The sequence below is a fragment of the Canis lupus genome, chromosome 19, assembly GCF_048164855.1.
Source record: "Canis lupus baileyi chromosome 19, mCanLup2.hap1, whole genome shotgun sequence".
Classification (NCBI taxonomy): Eukaryota; Metazoa; Chordata; class Mammalia; order Carnivora; family Canidae; genus Canis; species Canis lupus.
In genome coordinates, this window is record NC_132856.1 from 55812111 (window position 1) to 55835375 (window position 23265).

The following is a 23265-nucleotide window of genomic DNA, read 5'->3' on the forward strand; positions in this document are numbered from 1 at the left end:
AGAGGCTCCAGGCTAATCACCGTCTCTCACAAGGGTCCTTAGTGGAGACCAGTCTCTAGAAACAAGATCTGTGTGCTCAGCAGGCTCACCGCCATTGGACTGTCCCTGCACTTGGGCCCCCTCGATGCCCAGAAATGGGGACACACACACTCAAACCCATGTGCATACACATGTGTACACATACTTCTTTGTCCATATCTATCTGCATGTGCAGGTGACCCTGGGTTCACACGTGTACTTCATATCCAGCACCAACCGGGTTCATCTGAGCCTCCCTGCTTCATATTTCTACCTTTCTTTTTGACAGAAACCTGGCTCTCTTTGTCCACGGTGCATGTCCCCAGCACAACTTTTGCCCCTGCCCAGCCCCTGCCAAGCTGTCTCCTCTTAGAGTCTTTTCGTCTTCCGGCATACACCAAGTTGAAGTTGAGCATTGCTTCCCGCAGAGGAAGGGCAAGGCATAAAGTACCATCAAAGGAGCCTGCTTCCTCTAGACAGGATTAGGAGGAGAGAGAGATTTGCTTCAGAGGGAGCAACCTCTTAACCTCAGTGAGCTCACAACAGGGCACACATATGCCCTCAAGAAGACACTGGTATAGTCACTCATGCACCCCGGTGATCCTGTCATGTGTGCTAGGGCTCTGGCCTTCAGCAACACCCTTTAATTGTACGCTGACCATGTTGCAGGAAAAGTGAGTTTTTTGAGGCCATGAAAAGAGAGCATGTCTATTTTGGTGAAGATGGGGCCTGCGGGCAGGCCTTGGCTTGGCTGTCCTGTGAGCACACCTCCCTGCTGCCTTGGCTCCTTCGTCCCTAGTTGCCGTGACAGATGTGGCATGCCCTATCTGTCTTGTCTGTCGTCCATTCACTGCAGCATTCAGTGTGACTTCTTGTGCATCTGTGGGGTGGACCAGGTGCCAGGCCCAATTCCAGCAGATGCTCAGTGACAGTGATTGTCCAGGCCTCCACCCCCACTGGTCAGCCTAAGCTGGCTACAAGAGTCAAGCACTGCTGCTAGCATTGCTCTGCACAGAGCAGAGAGGTGGAAAGTGATCAGTAGCCACAATGTAAGCATTATAAAGCCAGCTATAAAGCTTTTTAAAAATTAGTTCAATTGTGAGTTTCATCTCAATTTTTTTTTTAATGTTTGTAAATTGCCAGTCATCTTCTGAATAGTCCTGAGCTTTGGAAATGTGATTCAGTATTTTTCTCCTAAAGAGAAACATCTGGCAGCATGTCTTCCCCTGCATCTGTGGTGTCTGATTCTCCTGAGTGTGGTTTTTATGACCTCTCTCTTATGGGAGAGACCCCAGCTCACTAACACAGGCTCTTGGGAGCCTAGTGGACTCAATTCCTTCATACTAACTAGCAGCGAGAGTTTTTGTAATCCCATTTTTGCCCAAGGAGAGCAGTTTGGCTCACCAGCATGCAGACAACAGGAAGGAGGCTTTCCTCCTTTGTTGAGAATTCTGCATTGACTTTGTTTTATGCCTCAGAGTTTGGCCTGAAGGCATTTGTGTTGTTTCATTGTACCATTGGTTGGTTTTTAGGTATCCACAGAATTGTGCAGCCATCACCATAATTAATTTTAGATCATTCCATCACCCCAAAGAGAAGCCCCGTCCCCATGAGCAGTCACCTCCCACCCCCTCCCCAGACCCTGGCAACCAAGAATCTACTTTCTGTCTCCATGGATTCACCTGTTGTGGATGTTTCATATAAATAGAATCCCATATTATGTGATTTTCTAAGATCTCTTCCCATTTGTTTGTTTTTCCTCCAACGATGTTTTGTAGTTTTGTCTGTTAAATTTATTCCCAAGTTTTATTCTCTTTGGTGCTATTATAAATGGAACTGTTTCCTTCATTTTTGGATTATTCATTGCTAGTGTATAGATACACACAATTGATTTTTGTGTATTGATCTTGTTCCCTGCACCCTGACAAAGGTTTTTTCAAATGAGTTGGACCTTCGCACAAAAGCGAGGTTGCCTCTGGTGGCCCAGAATGCTGCGGTCCTTGTGCTGCCCCAGGAACAGACCTGACATGTTGGAATCACAGGGCTTATTATGCTGATCCTTCCTGTCAAGGCAGATTAGACAGTCCCCACTACCCACCCCTTATGAGATAGGCCAAGTCACCAGCACATACAGATGAAGGGATTTGTGTGGACCAGTGGCCCAGCAAAAAGCAGGTTTTGACCCATCACCCTGCTTCCTTCCCCTTCCTTGTCCTGGGCCTTCCAGTGCTCTCGGAAAGGAATGAAGTGAATCTCTCCAGGCACATCTGGAAAGAGAGCAAGCCTGCTGCTGTCTGCCACCTTTGATCTTTCACCACAGAAAACGTGTCTCATTTCCCAGACATCTGCTTGTAGTACAGAGAGGCTTCTCCTAACTACAGATAAATACATCCTCTGACAAGACAAATCCTCTAAGAAAGGGAGACGGGTCCTGGGGACCTTTATTAGGTGGCTCCCTGACATTCTCCAGGGCCTTTGAGGCCGTCACAGCTCTTGGCAAGTTACTGAGTGAGGTAGCCCAGGGATGGACCAGCTTTACACTCACTGTCACTTTTGTCTCACACCTTCGATACCACCTGGTCTTTAATTGTCAACACCTGGCCTGAAGCCAGCACTTCCCACAACCCCCTGCTTCTTCCTCGTCCAAGCTGCCTTATGACCTTGGTGGTTGAACCAGGCTTCTGCATTTGTGTTTTAACTTGGAAACATGTCCCTGGTTCTCCAGGCTTGTGGCCACTGAGGTCCAGACCACAGTCTTTCCCTTCCCTTGACCCTCTCAGCTTTGCTGTTGGCCCCATCTCTACACCCCCTAGGCAGGCCTGCTTTTTATCTTTTGTCTTCTGCTTGTAGAGGAAAAGAGCAGTGGATTCCGGTTGAAGCCACCAACATTGATCCACGGCCAGGCACCTAGTGCAGGTAGGTAGCCACCTATAAGAAGGAAAGTGGAAGGGCTTTCTCTACACCTCTCTGTGTAGCATCTGTTTGCACAACTGCCTAAGGCAACCCAGCCTGCATGCTCCAGGCTCAGCCTGCTGTCTAGGTCATTGCAGTTAACCTGGCATATGAGCACTAAAAAGTCACTTTAAGGAGCCCATCAGACCAAGAAGATTGTCCTACCTGAGGGGGGTGGGGATGGTGAGGGAGCAGACTCGGCTCAGTGTGGGGCTCTATGCCCAGCACAGGCTCAGTTGATCCAGGCTGTGTCTCCAGAGTATCCCAGCCCCAGGAAGCCACAGAGTAAGCCTGATTAGCAGAGTGGCCACGATCCAGTGGCATGCCGCTGGGGAGCAGAGCCTGGCAGTGGTGCAGAGTTGGAAGCATTCTCTCATGCTTCTTGCCCAATTTGTGTTTGGCAGACAGATTTTCTCAGCATGGCACTTTGAAAAGCAGGTGCAAAGGGTATTTTTATTTGAGCCCAAGCAGAGTCTTAAACTCTGGGGGGCTGCCTGTGGCTCTCCCTTCACCATCTGTGCTTGATCCTTGAGCCCAGTACTTGAGGATAGCTGTCCCTTGGTCCGTTCCCCCCTCCCCCCCCTTGGCATTACTGTACTCACTCAATTTCTGTAAAGCCCCTGAGAGCCAGTACAGGGCTGTGTGTTTCTACCCATGAGGTCTGAAGGCCCAGGCAAGCAGATCTCTCTTCTCAGGTCTACCAAGCCAGAAGCCCAAGGAACAACAGCGGAGTGTGCTTCGCCCGGCAGTGTTACAAGCCCCACAGCCAAAGGCACTCTCACAGACCGGTAAGAATCTGCCCTGGCATCCAGGCTCACTCAGCAGGGTGTAGAGTGATCCTGAAGTTGGCCTGGGACAGCTGTTTCTTGACACAGGTGACTTTGGCCCTATCTGCTGAATGCACTCAGAAATAGCTGTGGGAACAATCCTGTAAATTCGTGGTGAGGGACGCCTGGGTGGCTCAGTGGTTAATCATCTGCCTTTGGCTCAGAGCGTGATCCTGGTCCTGGGATCAAGTCCCACATCAGGCTCCCTGCGAGGAGCCTGCTCTTCCCTCTACCTGTGTCTCTGCCCCTCTCTCTGTATCTCTCTATGAATGAATAAATAAAATCTTTTTAAAATAAAAAAATAAATAAATCCCTGGTGAGCCCAGGGAAGACGGTATGGTCCCACCGTCTCCCTGTGGCACCAGGCCAAGGTGACCACTAGGTAAGTCCTGCTTTCTGCGCATACTGGCTTCACAAAAGCTGGCTCCTCTCAAGTGTCTCTGGTTCAGCCCAGCATATTTGTAGGCAAAACTTGGCCCTGTGTGTCTGAGAGATTTGAAGGGTCATTTTAGTTATGTGCAAATCATCTGATTTTCCACCATAAGACCTAAATCTTAACCCATATTTCCATGATCTCCACACAGGTCATGGTGTTCAGTTGACCTTTTAGTTTCTTAATGAGCTTTTCTTGTCTTTCTCTTGGCCTCTCCCTGTAATTCAAAAATTCATCAGAAGCAATCCAACATCCCACATGGGGGAAATAGTTAATATTTCTGAAGAGTTTCAACAGGAAAGCTTTTTATAAGCGAGGCTAACCAATCAGCCAAATTTAAAGCTGCACACATCATGTGATCTCAGCTATTTATAGGGAAAAGTGCATAGGATAAAGATGTTATGAGTAAAACGTTTTATAAAACTCATAATCATTCCTTCAATATATATTACTTTTCTCTTTTATCTTCACAGTATCATTTCTGAGTACACTAAAATTCATACAGTTCTTTGTGGAGTAAGCAATAAGATATTCTCACCTCTGTGAGGTTTTAGTTCTGAGGTTGGGTTTTTCAATGTAAGAATGTAATTTTCAGTAGGGACATTAGATCGTTTTCTTTAAAGAGGAGAAATTACACTGTTGGTCTAAATGGTGGAAGGGAGCACTTGAGGTTTCACACACACACACCCCATCTTCTTGTCCCTGCAGTCCCAAGCAGCGGCACCAACGGAGTCAGTATCCCAGCAGACTGCACGGGGGCCGTGACAGCAACATCACCTGACAACCCTGCACGGAGAAGTCCCTCTGACGAGGTGCGAGCACTTGAGGTGTTTCTGTGCTGGGCAGGGAGCACCTGAAACTTCTCGGAGCTTTACTGAGTGTGTAGACAAGTTACCTGCTCAGAGCAGTGCCTGGGTAGGCCTGTGTTAAGGCTTTCTGTATTTGCTCAGTGGTGTGCATGTGCAACTGCAGCTGATGTCCATAGTTGCTAGAATGCCAAGGATGGTCTGTCCGCGGTTCCAGAGTTCTGTCTGGGTTCCAGAGGCCAGACCCAGCACCTCCCTGTACAAGTGGCCAGCTGGCCTCTGGGCCTGGCCTCTGGGGGGGCGGGGGTCCTTGGAGCCACAGGAATGGCTTTCATTGATGAGATAGTGTGCCCTTTTACATGGAAAGCTGTCTCCCCTCCCTGTTTCCACACCTGAACAACACGGGGGTTCGCATAGGTGGGCCCATTCTAGCTGAAGAAATCAGCTCAGAACATTGATTGATTGATTGATTGATTGATTGATAGGCAGACGCAGCAAAGTCTGGGGTTCTGGGTTTCTATAGGCCAAGAGCATGTGTTTTCTAGTGGTATTGCCCGGCAACTGAAAAATGAGGAGCATGTACCAAAGAGCCTGCATTTGCGGGTGGCAGAGGTGAATCTGAAATGCAAGTTGCAGCACCACACCAAGGCTTCCATTCACAAAGCCAGATTGCATGTGTGTGTTTATTTCGACTGGGCTGTTTTGGCAGCTGAGCTGCTGCCTGAGTTCTGGCCCCTCCACCTCCCCCACACACCCCCCATAGTTGCTGGAGAGCAAATGGTAAAATCGATCGTCTACAATTCATTTTTAAAACATCCCTGAGCAACCCCCGCTCCTTCAGACCACAATTAGCAGAATTAAAATTAGGAGCCATCTTTGCAACCTGCTGCTGCTTGGAGACTTGGATAGCTAGGGCGGCTAGCGCAGCAGGGCTGTGAGCTGGAGGGAGTCTGGGAAGCTGCCTGGCCCGCCCACCTCCGGCGTCCCCGGGGAGTCAAGGACAGGCCACACCCGGGCGGCAGCAGCCCCCCGGGGACCTGAGCCAGAGGAGACCCCTTGAGCAGACGGAACTGCGAGAGATGGCCCACCTTGCTTCTTGGGGCTAACCTGTCACTTCTTTTCAGTTGTTGTCTTGTTTTTGTTTCAAACTAGGAGAAAGAGCCCCAGAAAAATGAGTCTAGCGATACTTGTGAGGAGGAGAACTGTGAGAAAAGAGAGCAAGTTGCGCAGCAGGCGTTTGTGTTCGGGCAGAACCTGAGGGACCGAGTCAAGGTGTGTGGATCAGAGGCCCGGATGGGTGCTCGCACTCCGGGGTCGGTCTCTTCTGCCTCCTCCAGTTCAACCACAGGACCTCCGCTTCTCCCTTCAGGGGGCGGGAGGTGGAGGTGGCATAGCCGCAGGCTTGTCCCTGACTGCTGGCATGGCCTCCCTGCTGCACTGCTCAGCTCCCGGCGTGCTCCCTGGAGGCCTCCCTTGTTCTCCCAGTCGCCGGGGATGGGACGAAACCGAGCGTGCCTCTCCTTGGAAACCAACATTTTCGTAGCAAAGGGGACAGCACCATCCGATGCTTTCGACGTCACTGGAGGGCTTGTCATTGCCTAACTTGGGAGCTGCTCTGTCTTGGCACAAAGCAACGTTTAGACAGGTTCATTGTCAGCTGTTGGAGGGCTGGGTATCCTAGGGTACCAGGCAGCATCCCTGGCCCTCCCCCTCCGGGTGCCAGGAGTATGCCCCCACCCCCTGACGTGGCAACCCAAAGTGTCCCCTCATGAGGCTGAGCATTCCCTTTGGGACCAAGTCACCCCTAATTGAGAATCATTACCTTATTTTTTTTAAGGTAGGGCAGATAGAAAAATAACTATTCTGTCCCATACTAAGCAATAGCATCTGTCCCCTCCTGGCTGCCCCCAAGGCCTATTGGTCTAGTCTGGGGACTTTGAGTCAGGGGTAGAGAGCATCTGGCAGGGGCTCTGGGCTCGGGACCCTGTGTGCTGTCACTCTGAGAAGCCAGAATTAGGCAACACTACCTTTCCAGCCACCAGGATAGAGTGTCCCTCTGTGCCGTTTCCAGCAGCTCATCTGGCAGGAGTTCCTTTAGAAGCCTGAGAGACAACATGAGTGGCTGTGTCTGGGGACGTTTGTGGTTGTCACGGCTAGAGTGTAGGTACCACTGCCATCCAGTGGGTGGGAGCAGGGGATGCTGCCCAATACCCCACGGTGTCCAGGGCGGCTTCCCCACAGAGAAAGATCCAGCCCCAATGTCAGTGATGCTGAGAAGGAGAAATCCTGAAATAAAGGAATAAAAAAGTCTCTCCAGCACGTAGAAAACATCAGGTTGTGCCATCTGCCTTCTCCTTTGGTGTTCGCTGTCCAACAGAAACACAAATCCCTAGGGATGAAAAGTAAGCATTGCTGTTGCGTGACTTTAGCCAAAGTAATGAGTCCCTTGGAGGCTGCTCACTCCAGGGAGGAGGAAGCCAGAGAAGGAAGGGCCTTGAGATCCACCTATGCTAGGGGGCAGGGGCCTGGCCTAAACCGCCAGGTCAAGTCTGTTCCTAGAGTCCAGGGGGATGGCTGCCTTGAAATTGGGGCTGAGGCCCTGTCTTACGGAGGCTCAGGGCTCACGTGATCTGTAGTATCACAGTTACATGCCAGCTTCTCAATGGGGGCGATTTCTTGGCACCCTGAACCCCTGCTTTCTCACTCAGTAGGTCGAGGTTGATAATACCTCTCAGGGTTCCTGGGAGTATCACATTCGATGATAGATTCAACAGAGCTGGCACAGCAGTTAGCAAGCATTAAAAAAAAGCCCTCAAGAAATGATGTTTTTATTATATTTATAATAAACCCCTTAAAATGCCAGATTTGGAAGCATTCTGTGGCCTCTCATTACAAGCATTGGTGAAAAGGGGAACAAGATGTCAATTGAGGGATTTCTTTTTTTAAACAAGGTAGAAAAAGTTCCCTGATGCCTTACAAACTCTTTTTCTATCTTAACCATTAAAAGCAGAAATGGCAAAGTTGATTACAGCGCATGCCCCCCCCCCCCCCCCCCCCCGTGTACACACGTGCACATGCACACACACACACACGAGCTGTGCCATAGGCCCTGGGGTATGCAGACAGGCTGAGCTGTTGAGGTCCCGAACAGGCGTTGTCTGGGCAGTAAGTGTCGCCTCTCTGTTTCCCAGTTAACAAATGAGAACACTGAAGTAGCTGACATGGAGAATGCCGGACATCCCAGTTCAGAAACGCCAACTGCGACCAACTATTTCCTTCAGTATATCAGCTCCAGGTGTGTGTCTTGGGCCGGGTGGCCAGCCTCAGAGTGGCCCAGGTCATCCCCTAGCCTGGGGCCCAGGGTGAGGAGGCAGCACCTGGACCAGGAACCTGGTCCTTCTGGAGGGCAGGATGGAGGTGGGAGTGGGGGAAGCAGATTTCACCAGAATCCTGGATCTCCTCCCCCGCCCAATCCCCTGGCTCCCTCCCTTATTCCCATTCTGGGCACAGCTGTGAAGGGGCCAGGATGGTGTGTTTCAACAGACAAGGCAGGACCCAAGTTCTCCTTGGCCCTTGGAGTGACCTCTGTCACCTGGATCTCATGCTCAGAGCAGAACCCAGTGGACCAATGGCTGCTTGGCTGCCTCCTGTTACCTGCCAGGTTCCGGCCTATGGGGACCCCTTACCCTGGATTTGGGTTCGCTGGTGGTTAACACTGCTGGTGGTGGTGCTCACTAGTGGCCTGGGTGCCCCATGGATATTTCAGAGAAAAAGGAGACAAGCCAGCAGAGTAGATAGAGAACATGGGCGTGGACTTCAGAGAGACCTGGCATGAATGGTGGTGACCTCACACTTGGCTTCCTAGACCCTGATTAGCAAAGTGCATTGGATATTGTTTTAAAGACATTTTTTGTACTGCAGCATTTCCCAGATTGGGATGTGCTTACACCCGTGACATCTTAAACTAGATGAAATGTGATGGTGACAGCAGCTCCGAGGTCATCCAGTGTCCTCTGCCAGCAGCCCAGGGGCAGGAGGTGTCCTTTCCTTTGTGCAGCCCAGGGGGACTAGTGGGTTCCTTCAGGGAAGTAGGTGGCGCCTGGTCTGACCTCTGCGATCAGCCTCTCTGAAGCGGTATCTTCATGCACCCCGAAGGGGACATCCGCCTCAAGGAGGTTGGGGATGATGAGGTGACTGTCAGGCGTGTCCCATAGTGCCCACATGCAGTGGACCCTTGGAAGTGGGAGCTGAGAGTCTGTGTTCCCTGGTCAGCACAGCCTGGCTCAGAGGCTTGTGAGCACCTAACCCCAGTGTGCTGGCCCATCCCCTGGAGGGGAGGCTGAGGGGCGCCAACACTGTGCTTTCTGCACCAAGGGTTTGGCCCTTAACCCACTCTGGCCGTGCACATGCATGTGCAACACATGCAAGTGTGTACACCTGTCTGCCCCCCTCCATTGGGTGCCCACACCCACAGCATGCCTTCTCTTCAGTTTAGACAACTCGACCAATAGTGCCGACACTGCCAGCAACAAATTCGTGTTTGGCCAGAACATGAGCGAGCGCGTGCTGGTGAGTGGCCCCTCTGGGGACTGTTTGTCCTGGGGCCCCAGGGTGAGGGACATGTGAATATGGCTGCCACCTTGTCTCCTATAAAGTGAAGATGCTTCTAGTTACAAGAGAAAGAAGACCCAACTCAGACTTGGGGGCAGGGTCGTTGCATTGGGAAGCTCTCCAGGAGCTGGTGTTCAGGCTTCCTGCCTTTCTTCTCTGCCAGCTGGCTTAGCTTCATCCTGGGATAGGCTTCCCCTTAAGTCTGGGGCCATGCTTCCTCCTGGCTGAGGCCAGCTGCAATGACAGTCCTCAGACCAGAGTCCTTAGCCATGTGCTTCTGAGCCACCTCTGAGCCGAGGGAGTTCAGCTTCACACCCCCCACCCCACCCCCATCCCTGACTGTGAGGCTGCAGCATGGAGGGGGCTTTGGGGAAGGGGCCTTGGAGGGGCCCCTGCAGTGTCCCAGGTGTCTGCTGGGCACACCATGGCCAGGGCACTTGGATACCCTTATGCTGTCTCCCCATCCAAGAAAGCCTGGCCAGCCTGGGATGGGGTTATTATTTACCTGCTTCCTTATTTTGTTCCTTTTCTTTCCTTATCCAATGCATGTGAGGCCACTCTGTCCATTGTGAGTGTGGCTAAGGAGCTGTTTTCTCCCACTTAACATTTCCATCTTTGTGTTACATTAAGGAGCCTCCTGCTGCTTTCCTTAAGCATCAATACTATTATTTTCCTGTTACAACAAAATGGTCCAAGAGCTGCCTCACACAGAGATAAACAGCTGGTGGCATACACCTCCCTGAGATGTCAGGGGAGTCCCTACTTAGGGACTTGGAGGGCAGTTCGCCTAGAGGGTAGAAGGGTGGATCTGGGAGGGCCGAGCTGCCTGTATCAGAAGGGTACTTTTCTGGTTTTACCACCAAATGATGCTCAGGAACGTTGTGTGGAAACAAGGCCGCAGGCTAGAACCCACCCCCTGGGGAGGGGTTGTCTAGGCTCCTCTGCCCAGTCTGGGTGGGTCCCCAAAGCTGTGAAGAAAAAGCTCTCTGGGAGTCCTTGCTGAGAGGAGAGCTGCCATCCCAGCAGAGGGGCTTCCTGTTCCACAGCGGCTGGCCCACGAGCACCCAAGCATGCTCTCCTCCCCATGTGCTTCCATCTCCCTGCAGAGCCCGCCCAAATTAAATGAAGTCAGTTCAGATGCCACCAGGGAAAATGCAGCTGCTGAGTCCGGGTCTGAGTCCTCGTCCCAGGAGGCCACCCCTGAGAAAGGTATGCTGCAGTCCCACTGACTTGTGGGAAGGGTACCAAGCGACAGGGTCATTATCCATCCATACCCCTGCCCGGGAGGGCTCCAGCTCTCTACAGCATTAGTAGCCACACATGAACCAGACACTGGGGCATTGTTGAAAAGCCATGGGTGCTGGTTTTCAGCAAGCAGAGAGGGGACGTGTTCATCCTAAAGGAGCAAGGCCTTGGCGCTTCAGGATGACTCTGGGGATAGGATTATTGAGGAGGGTGTCCCCCTCTTGCCCTGAGGTTGGGAAGGGGAGTTTCTCTTCAGTGTTCTGTGTGAAGAATCTCACTGTTCCCCTGTCCTCTACTAAATGAGTGGCAGTGGGAAATCTGGAGCCATGCTGGCATCTAGCTCGCAGATGGTCTCCCTACAGATCCAGGGCCAGATTGCTGTATTTCTGGGGTCCGCTCCAGGTCCCAGGAGCCGGCACCCTTGAGGCAGAGCCAGCCCTTTTCTGTCTCCTGTGAGGTATACACACACGCACACCCCAACAAATAAATAGTCAATGTTGTTTAGCTAATAACATTTCAGAGTCCCTGGCCGAGTCGGCAGCTGCCTACACCAAGGCAACAGCACGGAAGTGTTTGTTGGAAAAAGTGGAAGTCATCACCGGGGAGGAGGCGGAGAGCAACGTGTTACAGGTGAGACAGGCCTGGAGGGAGGGCATCTGGCCTTTAGGTGGTGGTATGAGAGGCCATCCTCCGTAGCCCCCGGCTTCTCCATGCATCTGAGGGGTTGGACCCCCCTGTCGGCCCCACACAGTGGACCTCCCTGGGCAGTGCCCCACTCCCTGGGACCTCATTGGCGGAGCTTCTGAGAGCTTAGTGTGAGCACTAAGGAACTTCTGGTCCTGCTTTGTTTTTGAGCAGAGGGATCTGTTTTGAGGCATTCTCGATAGTTCGGGGCATTACAGAGACTGTCGTAACAAAGACCCAGGATGAATGGCTGTGATTGTTTTGGCACACTCTCACCCTGAGTTGTTTTATTAGGGAACCAGGATCACAGATGCAGCTCAAACTTGTCCCGCCTTTCCTCTGCATCCCGGGGCAACATGAACACTTTCAGGGCACTTAATTCATCTGCTTTTCATTGTTGTGCGCATGCACCTTTAAAGTGTACAAGTCAGTGGTTTTTAGCGTATTCACAGATTTATGCAACTGCCACCACTGTCAAAATAGAACAGTTTTGTCCACAAAACAGAAACTGCCCATCAGCAGTCACCCCTCATGCCCTCCCCAGCGGCCCCCACGAGCCCCCTTCCCATCCATGGATGAGCCTGTCCTGGACGTGTCACACACGTGGACTCACACACCGTGTGGCCCTCTGTGTCTGGTTCCCTCCCTGAGTGTCATGGGCTCAGGGTCCGTTCCCGGGGCAGTGCCGAGTGACGTGTGTAGAGAGACTTTTAGGTTTCCACCTTTTAGCTATTATGAATCTTGGTACGGTGACATGTGCAGGCTCTTGTATGCAGATACCTGTCATTTCTCTTGAGTAGATCTCTAGGAGCAGAGTGTCTGGCCCATTTGGTAACTCCACGTGTAATGTGGGGAGCACATTTCTGTAGCAGCTGTGCAGTGTTTCATTCCTGCCAGCCATGTGTGAGCTTCTGATTGCTCTACCACCTACCCGGTGACTGCTATTACCTGGCTTTTGATGCCTTCTAGCAAGTGCAGCGTGGTATCTCCTTATGGCTTTTATCTTCATTTCCTTGCTGATTCTTTCTGCCCCTCTGACAGTGTAAAATTCATCTTAGCCGGAGAGCAGGACACAAAACTGGCCAAGGGTCAAATGTACCCCCCAGGCCATAGTTGGCTACCCCCTACCTTGTAGTTCACTCAGGGTAGAGGGGGGAGGGTCCCAGGAGTTTGTCCACACCAGCATCCACCCAGCCAGGGCCTCAGCTCACCCAGAGGGATGCCTTGTGTTCCAGATCCAGTGTAAGCTGTTTGTGTTTGACAAGGCCTCGCAGTCATGGGTGGAGAGAGGCCGGGGGCTGCTCAGGCTCAACGACATGGCATCGACTGATGACGGGACGCTCCAGTCCCGACTAGGTGAGCTGCAGTGTGGTCTCTGTGGAGGGTTCCAGGATGGCACAGAGCTCCCAAGGCCCAGGAGGGCAGGATCCCCACACAGGTCCCCACTTTGGAGAGTCCCGGCACCCACAGCTTGCAGGGCCAGGCTCCATCCCAAGGCTTTTGCTGCCACCTTGTCCGTGACTCTCCTCTTTGTGAGTGTGATGAAAGTAGATGAAACTACTTAGCAACTCCTGAACTTGTTTTCTAATAATGAAAGTGCTGGTGGTTTTATGATGGCAAGGGAAAATAATTCAGAGTCCCATCCAGCCTGTGATCCCTGTCAAAGACCTTCCTCCAGCCCATCCCAACTGCTCCACGTGCCTCGGAGGTGGGCCCATCAGGCACAGAGGGCTTAGGGAGTGGACACAGGGAGAGCTGGTCAGTTGGAGCCCAGGACCCTACCCCATAGCCTCCCAGAGCTGGCCTGAGCTGCTCTGTCTGAGGCCATATGGGGTACCGGGTTGGGGTGGGGAGAAGTGGGCTGGTGGGTAGACAAGGTGTCACCATATCCCAGGGTCAGGGCACATCCAAGGAGGATGGGTTCTGATAAAACAGGAAGGCTGATGGTGGCCTCAGGCCTGCTACAGGTAGATGTGATGTACACTTCCAGAAAAGGAAGAAAGGTCTGTACCCTCTTTGTCTCCATTGTATGTTGCTCTCGATCTGTCTTTGTTTCCTTCCTGGTGGAAGCTCTAAGCAGCCATTGGCCTCAACCTTTTTCCTAAGAAAACTGCAGAATAGGGCTGGGGCTTGGCCTGTGAGTGGGGCCCGTCATGGGGCATCAGCTTCTTTGCAGTGTGTCACATAAAGAATGTGCATGTGTGCAGCTCCCAAATGTCCCTCTCTGGCCCTGCCTCCCACCTAATCATCCCCCAAGGGAGCTGCCCTCATTGCACTGCTGGGTGGACCAGCAGAACCCTCCCTGTGATGGGTGTGGTGGGGTGGGGGCGGGGCAGGGGGAGCTGGCTGTTACAGTGCTGGCCTCCAGTATGTGGGGGGCCGTGCTCAGACTGGTGGGCAGCTTCTGCAGACCTTGAGAGAATTGTGGGATTTTACCCTGGGGTGTTTTCATTCTGGAATGTGTCTGTTCTCATAGCTGGCTGTTGGGTGGGTGTCACGGGCCAGGGCTGAGTGGCCTTATTGGTTGCAGTGATGCGGACCCAGGGCAGCTTGCGACTGATCCTCAACACCAAGCTCTGGGCACAGATGCAGATCGACAAGGCCAGTGAGAAGAGCATACGCATCACAGCCATGGACACTGAGGACCAGGGCGTGAAGGTTTTCTTGATCTCAGTGAGTAGCCCTGGGGATGGGACAGGCTACTACCAAGGAGATGCCCAAACAGACCCCTGGACAAGGGCAGTGCCCTCCTGAACTCCCACAGAAGGCAGGTTCCTGGGTATACCAGTTGGGCCACACGGAGCTACACGAACTACTGGCCCCCTAAGACGGTGCTCTGTGGTACAGCAGTCAGCACTTTACACTGAGGGTATGGGCCGGGGAGCGAACAGGGAGGCCTCTAGGCCAGCCAGTTTCCAAAAGAAGCAAGTCAGAACGGATCGGTGGAGGGGAGACAGGAGTGGCCCTGCATCACTGCTGTCATCCCAGCTGAGCCCCGGGAAGGACGGGCCCTGGGGCATCAGAAGCTTCGGTCTGCTGTCCCTGAGTTTTCTGAGGAGAAAGGGATAGGCTCCTCCCCAGACACAGCCTAGGGATTGTGGCATGCCATCACAGGGGGGCAGCACACACCCCAACCAAGAGATCTTAACCCACTGCTTCCCTCTGCCTCTCCCAGGCAAGTTCCAAGGACACGGGCCAGCTGTATGCAGCTCTGCACCATCGCATCCTGGCCCTGCGCAGCCGCGTGGAGCAGGAGCAGGAAGCCAAGATGCCTGCCCCTGAACCTGGGGCAGCCCCGTCCAATGAGGACGACAGTGACGAGGACGTCCTGGCTCCGTCGGGGGCCACCGGAGGTGGTGAGCCAGTGGTCCCAGCCCTGGAGGGTACGGGGAGCCTGACCCAGGGGGATGGGGCTCCATCCAGGGTGGAGACCTGACGGTGAGGCCACTGCTTCCCAACAGGTGCCAGCGAGGAAGGGGATGGGCAGACGGCCGGAAGCACATAGCGCCGGGAGCCGGCTGCCCGCGAGCCTGCTGCTTTGTCCGTCTGTCTGCCTGCCCGCCCGCCCCGCCCCACCGGCAGTGTGGAGGCGCAGGGCTCGGGAACCACACTCCCCGCTGGGTTGGCCACAGTTCGGATCCGCATGTCCCGTTCAGAAGCAGACTCGGGAACTGCCTGAATGTGGTTTGGGACACGAGACCTCATCATATTGATGAGCAAAACGAAAAAGAACATTTCTTCCCTCCCCTCCTTTGAATTGAAATGGCACATTAAGACTTGTCACGGCTTCTCACTGGGACTGGGACACCTTGTTTCTTCACCCCTCCCTCCTCATGTTTCTGGCCTCTCTGCCGCCGCCCAGGCCACCGGCTCTGTCCACACAAGTATAAACACTGGGCCTGCTGGACGCGCTCTTAACTACTCCAGGTTCCCACACTCTGATTTGGGGCTTATATTTTTAGATCTTTTTTCCCCCAAGGCTTTGTGTTTGGGTTCTTAGGTTAAGACTCTCCTGTGCATTGAGCCACATCCATCCCCCCTCCTCCTTGGGCTCCTGGGCTCTGTGTGGAGGAGAGTGTCAGGCCTGTACTTGTTACCCCCACCCAAGGTTGCTCCAGGCCCAGTCATGGGGTGTTGGAGAGGTTATCTAAAAAAAGGGTCAACGGGCCTGGGAGGGTCCCCAGCCACCCTCCTGCCTTTCCCCATCACGTCGGTCACCCGTCATCTGGTACCCAAGCGTACACCTTCCTGCTGCTGGCCATTCCTTGCCCAGCCCTGGACGTCACTGCCTCCCAGACCATCCAGGACCAGGGGCCTCTGTGGTAGGCAGAGGGGGACCTTACCAGGGCCTTCTGAGGAGGGGGCAGGGGGACTGGTTCCAGGCAACCAACCGTCCCCCACACTCGCAGCACACACAGGAGCAGGTGCCATGCCCACCCCTACCTTGGAACATGGTCTAGAGCCACCTGGGACGGCCTTTGAAGAAGGGCCCTGTGCACAGGGCTCTGAGGGATTTCCAAGGAAAGTGCCCAGCGCCGCCCTCAGGGGGTGAGGGGAAGGCTTCGACTCCACAGCTGTGTTGCCCACACCTTGGGTCGGTTGTGTGCACCCCGAGCCTGAGCCATGGGAAGACACCAAAGGCCCTCCCAGCAGACCCGGTCACACTTCTCTGCTTTAAGCCTTAGCCACCTAGTGACAAGTAAAACCAGATAATGCCCATGTGTTTTGGAACATTTATGTAAGATTGTCATATGAAATGTATTTGGGAACTACATTAAAACTTTTAACTAAAACCCTGGCCTCCTGCATGCCCCAGGGGCCTCAGGAAGCTGGACAGCCTGGCCAGGAACAGCCTCCACCTCCCAGAGCAGCCTGGCCTGTCTGTGGGCCCCTGGCCCCTGCCCCACACTCCATGTCCACCAGGCAGGTGACCGAGCTTGGCTGCCTTCCAAGACTAGCCGCCTCCATGCTGAGCTTTGCTTCACAGAAGAGCTGTTTGCTTCCCGGCCCCTGGCTTTAGGGTGGGGGTGCAATCTCAAGTGGTGGGAAGGGTAGGTGGGGGTGCTAGCAGGGCCAAGGATTCACTGAGCAGAACCAAGAGGATGCCTAGTGAGGAGGGGCAACTGCAGAGCTTTGTGAGGCCTGAGGTCTGCACAGCATGGACTGGGAGGGCCTTGCTCCCTGGGGTCCTGAGCCAGTGACCCATTCTCGGAACCTTTGTCCTACTTGCATATAGTGGCCAAGCCAGGTCCTCTGAGACCTGGCCCAGCTGGTCCTGTGGCCTCCGCCTTGGGGGCTGCCTAGGTGAGAGAGGGCCAGGGTGGGGGTCCTACGCTACAGTGGGGCTGGCTGAGCAAACGTGCATGATGGCTCACAGCTGCCAGGCACTGGTCATCATGGCCACAAACTCCTCATCTGTGTCCATGGAGGCGCTCACACCACTGTAGTAGTCCTGGAATTCAGCCAGTGTGACCTGGGGGGCAGACAGGCTCTAAGTAGGGGCCAGAGACCTGGGCGGAGTAGGTAGGGGTGTCTGTGGGCACCCACCTGCCCGTCCTTCTCGGAGGAGTCGAAGTTGTCCAGGAAGCGGCGGAGCACCTCCTCCTCGGTCCACTCCCCACTTTGTACCTTGGGGTGGGTGCGGCCACTGTACACCCCCCGGAGGTCATCCACGGTCACCACACCATCCCCGCTGCGGTCCAGCTTGGCAAATGCAGCTGCAATGACCGCCTCCCGGGCCTGGGACATGGGGGGCTGGAAAGGAAGCAGGTAGTGACTTAGTGACTTGGCGGGGGGGGGGGGGGGGGGGTCTAGTCCAGAGCACTAGGGCTCCCAGGCATCAAGCGTCAGCACCAACACAGACAAGGCCACCGGGAGCTTGGCACACCAGACAGCAGGGCGAAGGGTCTCACCCGCAGTGCCCTCAGGAACTCCTCCAGGTCCAGCGTCCCGCTGCCATCACGGTCCCAGCGCCTGCACACGCCCTCCGCTTCGGCCGTGTCCAGCACCAGTCCCAGCTCAGCCAGGCCCCGCTGGAGTTCCCTGGAGTCCAGGGATCGGCTCCTGTCCCGGTCCAGGCGGCGGAAAAACCTTGAGAGGCATGGGGTACAGTGAGAAGGTGGTCCCTGGGGCTGGGGATCAGGAATGTTCAAGGGGATGGCTCACCTGGCCAGGCCCTGGATGCCCAAGGCCCCTCGGGACAGGCACTGTGCCCGGAGCTTCTCCACAGTGGCGTCCACGGCATCCATGCTGGGTCAGACTGGCTGGGGGAGAGTTTGAGGAAGGATTCCCACTCGACTGACCAGGCTGTGGTCCGGTGCCACAAGCCTGCTCTGGCCAACTACCTGTTCACCTGGCTTTCGACTACCCTGGAGTCCAGACAGCCACTCCTCTGGCTCCCGCCCGCTTTGCCCAGTGTTGGCAGCACGGCAGGGCGGTTGCTAAGGGACAGTAGCTCAGGAGACTGGGAGGGGCCCCGGCTGTAACCCTCACCGTGCCAGTGCCTCCTAGCCCTTGGGGGGTGGGGCAGGGCCGAGAGGGACAAGGTGGTCTTGCTGGCACCACTGCCCACCCTCTGTCCTGCTCACTCCCAGCCTTGCAGTACCCAGGTCTGGGATAGAGCCAGACCTAGATGGGGGGAGCAAGGGGGGTCCCCCTGCCTGGCCACAAGCAGGAGAGGTAGGCCGTGGCTGAGAAGGTTCCAGACCCAATTCCTGTGTGACCTGGAGCAGGTCCCCTGCCCCTTTTCACAGGGCAACAGCCAGAGCTGCTTAGGGATCCAAGTTCACAAGGGCCTGGGTCCTGGATTTCAGACCAGTGTGGCGGAGCCAGGACACAGCAGTCTTGTGGATTGTTTCAACATGAAGTCAGACAAAGCAGTCCTTGGAAGTTATTCAGGGACCGATGTGGGGCTTTCAGTGGTGGTTTTTTTCAGTTTTCAAACATCACTTGGTCTTGCTCATAACAAGCTGAGAGAGCCAGGGGACTGCAGTTCCAAACAAAGAATTGGCCCTGACCCCCCAATGTAAACCAAGAACCGAGGCCACCATCACAGAAGGCCTCTGATCTACGCTTTGGACACCTCTGCCACCTGAGAGCATTACACTGACAGGACTGAAAATGATGTTGGATTTCCCAGGACATAAAATGTGGCCCCCACTGGGGGACCCATCCGCTGCGGGGACCCAGAGGTCATCAGAGGCTTTTCAAAGCCTGGACTTAGACACAGCACAATGGTGGTGTTGGAAGTGCTGTTGCTGTCAGAAACCAACCCACGGATGGCACGCAGGCCCAGGTTCAGGCCACAGCTGATGCAACACTGTCAGCTTTATGAGAAACTGCGGTGACATTCTGGTGGCTTGCCGCAGTCCATAACTTCTTCAAGTGGGCAGAGAAAATACCCCATTGTGTTTTTCACGAGGGTTACAAAAATCACTTTTTTCCCATAGAAAAATGTAAAATATAACCACAGTTATTGTAACTCTTGGCATCTCCTCATCTTGCAGAGAATCAGAATGTCAACAGTGACCCCTCCAGATTTGGAAGTGGCCCAGGCCCTCGCAGCCCGGAGGCCAGTTGACTTTACACTGAACCTCACTTTCCATAGCTGTAAAGTGGGCCAAGCCGGGGCTGCAAAGATTAGACACACACTCCAGTGACTGCAACTTGTTTCTCCCTGCCCAGCAGGACCCCACCCGGCCACCTCTCCACCCCCCACACAGGAAGAAAGGAGGAAGGACCAAGGCCAAGAAACCATTCAATTTATTCTTAAGCTTGGACAGGCCTCAGCCTGCCTTCCCCTCAGACAAGCAGCCCCCCTTACTCATCCAGAGAAAATGGGGCCATTGTGACTGCACTGAGGGGCCACTGTTAGATGCCAGGCAAGCAGGCAGCACCATCCGAAGGGCTGGGGACGGACGCCGAACTTTCCAGGCCAAAATAGGCCCTGCCCCTTGGTGGTTCCTGGTGTGACAGTTCCCTGAGTAAGGCGAGAAAACGGCTAGCATGGTACCAGGCTGGGCACTTCGGCTGGCCAGAGAAAGGCACAGGGTTCCCTGGTTTGATTTAAAAAAAAAAAAAAAACTAAACAAAAATAAAAACACAGCACCCTGAATGTCTCTGGCCAAGAATGGCAGCATAAAAAGAAAAAAAAAGAAAAAAAGAAAAAAAAAAGAGTTTAAAAATAGATTCTCTGGACAATATAAAAAAGGAGCGAGCTGCTTGCTACAAAAGCTGAACTGGCTGGGGCTTCATCGGATGTGCTGGGGGCCCCTGGCTCCCTCCAGGGCCTACAAACCCATCTTGTTCCTTCGGAGGCCCCAGAGCGCACCTGGCGCTGGTGAGAAAGAACAAAAGCCCTGCCCTCAAGGAGCTTACATTCTGATGACAGGACATTCCTTGAAGAAAACAGAACGGGAGGGGAAGAGTTCACAGAAGGTAGGCCGGGAAGGCCCCTGGGAGGTGACGGCTGAGCAGAGATCACGTGACACCTGGGGGAAGAGCATTATGGGGGGGGACGTGCAAAGGTACTAGGCCGAGGGATGCCAGCACGTCCATGTGGCTCACACAGACACACGCCCTTCCTCCTGCGTTGAAAGTTGAGGGAAGGACAGGCGGGAAAGATCCTAGCATTTAAAAATTGTCTTCATATAACCAAGGCAAAACGACACAAGGCTTGAGGTTCCCAATTCCGGTCTGGGATGAAGAATAAGAAAAAGCTTTAGCCTGGGATGAGGGACGCTTCCAAAGGAACGAAAATCAGGGCGGACGGGAAAGGGGACAAAGAACTTGATGCCGTCTGCCTCCACAAGTGACAGAGGTCTCAAACTCAGATGCTTCGGGGGCCAGACGTCCAGCCCTAAGAAAGAGGGGGAAGCCAACTGGACCTCACACTTTGGCTAAAGAGGGTATCCTGAGCTCAGATCCAAACAGGCGTGGACAAGACTGAAGCCGGAAATCCAGATTGTTGCAAAACGTCGCCAATTTTTCAACAAGTTGATTGATTTAAAGTTTTGTTTAAAAAAAAGAAAAACAAGGGTGCCTGGCCAGCTCAGTTGGTAGAACATACGACTCTTGATCTCAGGGTTGTAAATTCAAGCCCTACTTTGGGTGTAGAGATTACTTAAAAATAAAAAAATAAAAAAAAATAAAAAAAAAAAACTGGGCTGAACATCTGCCTTTGGCCCTTGCGCTGCCTGTTTGAAACCCATGACTTTTTAGCAGGTTTTGATGCTTGGAAAGGATTATGGCTCTGCCACGGGGTCCCCTCAGGGACACTGGTGACCCCCGAGGACCCAGTGGACCCACAGCAGTGGACTCTGTCTCCATTCTGTGATCTGCTCCAGGGCTCACACAGTGGTCCCAAACACTGCTGGCTGGAGGTGGTGGTCCCTGTCTTGCTCTTCCCCAGTACTGTTGGCAAGGCGAGGACTGGGCCCACCAGGGAGGGGGTGGCCGGGGTCTCTGGTCGGCAGGGGCCCCAGGCGTTCAGCCTCCGCCAGGGCAGCCAGCAGCCCAGCCAGGGGCGGCCGGCGACGGCAGATGTCCTGCAGCAGCTCCGCCCGGGGCTGCAACTGCCCAATGAGCTCATCCCTCTGGCGCACAGCAGCCTGCAGGCTGTGGACAGTGGCCTCGGAGGTCAGCAGCTGCTCCTGGAGAGCGGCAATCTCACTGGCAGAAGGCAAGACAGGGCAGTTACGGACAATCCTCCTCCCTGCCCCGGGACCTCCCGGGGCTCCCCATCACCATCGGGATAAAGACCATGCTCCTCACCTCTGCTTCGAGTCCCCCTTGTTAAGGACTGAATGTGTCTCCTCAAAATTCTTATGCTGAATCCCTACCCCCCAGTGTGATCTATTTGGAGATGGAGCCTTTGGGAGGAGCTCATGAGGGTGGGGCCCTCAGAGAAGTAGTGCCCTTCTAAGAAGAGACACCAGGGAGCTTGCTCTCTGGCCATGTGAGCACACAGCAAGATGACAATCTGCAAACCAGGAAGAGAATCTGTCACCAGGAACTGAATCTGTCGGTTGGACTGTCCAGCCTCCAGAACTGTGAGAAAATTTCACTTGTTTAAGCCCCCTAGCCTGTGGTATTGTGTAAGGGCAGCCAGAGCAGACTAAAACTCCCTAATCGCCTCCCTGCAACTCCTTTTTCGGCTACATCTTTTCCGTTTGTTGCTCAGGTTAGATGGCTCCTCCTCCAGGAAGCCTTCATGTAGGTCCCCTGAGAGCCCTATGTGCCCTTCCATCACAACCCCAACCGCCCCATGTTGTAACTGCCTAGTGATGTGTCTGCCAAAGGGCTGTGCTCCGTAGGTCTCACTTAGGTGCTCCAGCGCACAGCACAGTACCTGACACCTAGCAGGGACTCGTTAAAGATGAATGAATGGGCCCAACCAGCTCCTTTCCTACCCGGGGGCCAGACCTCCTTCCACCCTGGGCGTTTGCCTCATCCCTTTCCATCCTCAGCGCCTCCTCAAAACCACAGAGGCTCTTCAAAACTGCCGGTATGATCTCCTCTGCCCCAGAATCTGCCATGGCTCCCAATACCTAGGAGGTCAGTGACCCCTGCACCACTCGGAAAGAGCCGATTTTGCATTATGGAAAAGCGGGCTGTTTTAAGTTAGAAATCCACACTTGTATGGCGCCTCTTAACTTTGCATGCTGGTGACTCATCCGAGGTTTTTGGTGTTTGTTTTTGAATCCAACACCACCAGTAGTTCAGCCCACACGTGAACGCACGCGGTTCCCGCGCCTTTCCTCCCCTTCCAGTCTGGGCTCCGCCTCCGCCCACCTCCGAGAAGTCCACCTGGCCGCCCCGGGCCTCACCAGTCCTTGGCGCGGCCCAGCTCGTCCAGGGCAGCGCGCAGCTGTTGGTCGTGGCGGGCCAAGCGCTCGGCCTGGGCGCGCACTGTGCGCTCCGCCGCGTCCAGCCGCGCCTCCAGCTCCGCGGCGCGCCGGTGCACAGCCGCCAGGTGCGCGTTCGCCTCGCGGATCTGCAGCGGCTGCGGCGCCGACATGGCCCCGGTGCTGTCCCGGGCGGCCCGGAACCGGCCCCGGCCCCGCCCCGAGGCCGCGCCTCCGTGGGGGCCCCGCCCCCGGAGGCCCGCTCAGGACCTCGGCGCGATTGGCCGCAGCCCGATGGGCCGCGCCCTCCTCCAACCCAAGCGCCCTCGCTGGTTCCGGCACCTGGAAACCCCGCCCCCGAGCCCGGCCTAACTCTGAGATTGGCCACGGTCCTGGCGAGCCACGCCCCCAGGCGGGCCGGGGTCTTCGGCGGGGCGCCCAGGTCAGGCTCCCGCAAGGGGACTGGTCGCTCCCTCGAGACAGGCCCCGCCCCACCAGGAAGCCGGCACCAGGATTGGTCGGCGTCCTGCGGGCCCGGCGGCCTGGCCACGCCCCAGGCCGTGCCTCTCCCCGGTCCACCCGAACGGCGGCCCCGGATTGGCCAAGCCCCCTTCGGGGCGTGTCTCCGGCCCTGGCCACGCCCCCAGACCCAGCGCGTACCTCCTCCAGCCCAGGGCTCGGCGACGCCAGGCTTAAGTACTAGCCCTGGGACCCGCACCCTTCCCCGCCCGGGCCTGGCCACGCCCCCGGGCCTGGCCACGCCCCCAAACAGTCGCACGCGGTTCCGACCCCGCGGGACTGGCAGGGCGTAGCCACGCCCCCACGCGGATTCCGGCGCTGGGCGT

At 54.9% G+C, this 23265-nt stretch overlaps 3 protein-coding genes across 18 annotated transcripts in view; 1 reads left to right on the plus strand and 2 right to left on the minus strand.

The window, feature by feature from the left end:
* RANBP3 (RAN binding protein 3) overlaps window positions 1–16369 on the plus strand; it is a 53936-nt gene extending 37567 nt beyond the window's left edge. For 7 of the 16 annotated variants that reach the window (XM_072787651.1, XM_072787659.1, XM_072787648.1 and 4 more), the window contains 12 exons: window positions 2869–2934; window positions 3666–3758; window positions 4939–5042; window positions 6189–6308; window positions 8228–8331; window positions 9527–9605; window positions 10754–10856; window positions 11398–11522; window positions 12812–12932; window positions 14107–14249; window positions 14752–14932; window positions 15038–16369. In XM_072787651.1, coding sequence (XP_072643752.1) covers window positions 2869–2934; window positions 3666–3758; window positions 4939–5042; window positions 6189–6308; window positions 8228–8331; window positions 9527–9605; window positions 10754–10856; window positions 11398–11522; window positions 12812–12932; window positions 14107–14249; window positions 14752–14932; window positions 15038–15081 — 1283 coding nt within the window. In that variant the 3' untranslated portion in view covers window positions 15082–16369. The remainder of the gene's footprint in view (window positions 1–2868; window positions 2935–3665; window positions 3759–4938; window positions 5043–6188; window positions 6309–8227; window positions 8332–9526; window positions 9606–10753; window positions 10857–11397; window positions 11523–12811; window positions 12933–14106; window positions 14250–14751; window positions 14933–15037) is intronic. The other 9 variants (XM_072787649.1, XM_072787652.1, XM_072787660.1 and 6 more) reach the window with 3 other exon arrangements.
* On the minus strand, window positions 16296–21413 carry CAPS (calcyphosine). The gene is made up of 4 exons (XM_072787664.1): window positions 17742–21413; window positions 17489–17666; window positions 17124–17330; window positions 16296–17049 (listed from the first exon to the last, which is right to left on the minus strand). Exons 1-4 carry the CDS (start codon window positions 17822–17824, stop codon window positions 16948–16950), a joined length of 570 nt encoding a protein of 189 aa, XP_072643765.1. The 5' UTR covers window positions 17825–21413; the 3' UTR covers window positions 16296–16947.
* On the minus strand, window positions 19320–22607 carry VMAC (vimentin type intermediate filament associated coiled-coil protein). The gene is made up of 2 exons (XM_072787665.1): window positions 22403–22607; window positions 19320–21245 (listed from the first exon to the last, which is right to left on the minus strand). The coding sequence occupies exons 1-2, from the start codon at window positions 22591–22593 to the stop codon at window positions 20924–20926; spliced, it is 513 nt and encodes a 170-aa protein (XP_072643766.1). The 5' UTR covers window positions 22594–22607; the 3' UTR covers window positions 19320–20923.
* Between the last annotated feature and the right edge of the window lie 658 nt (window positions 22608–23265).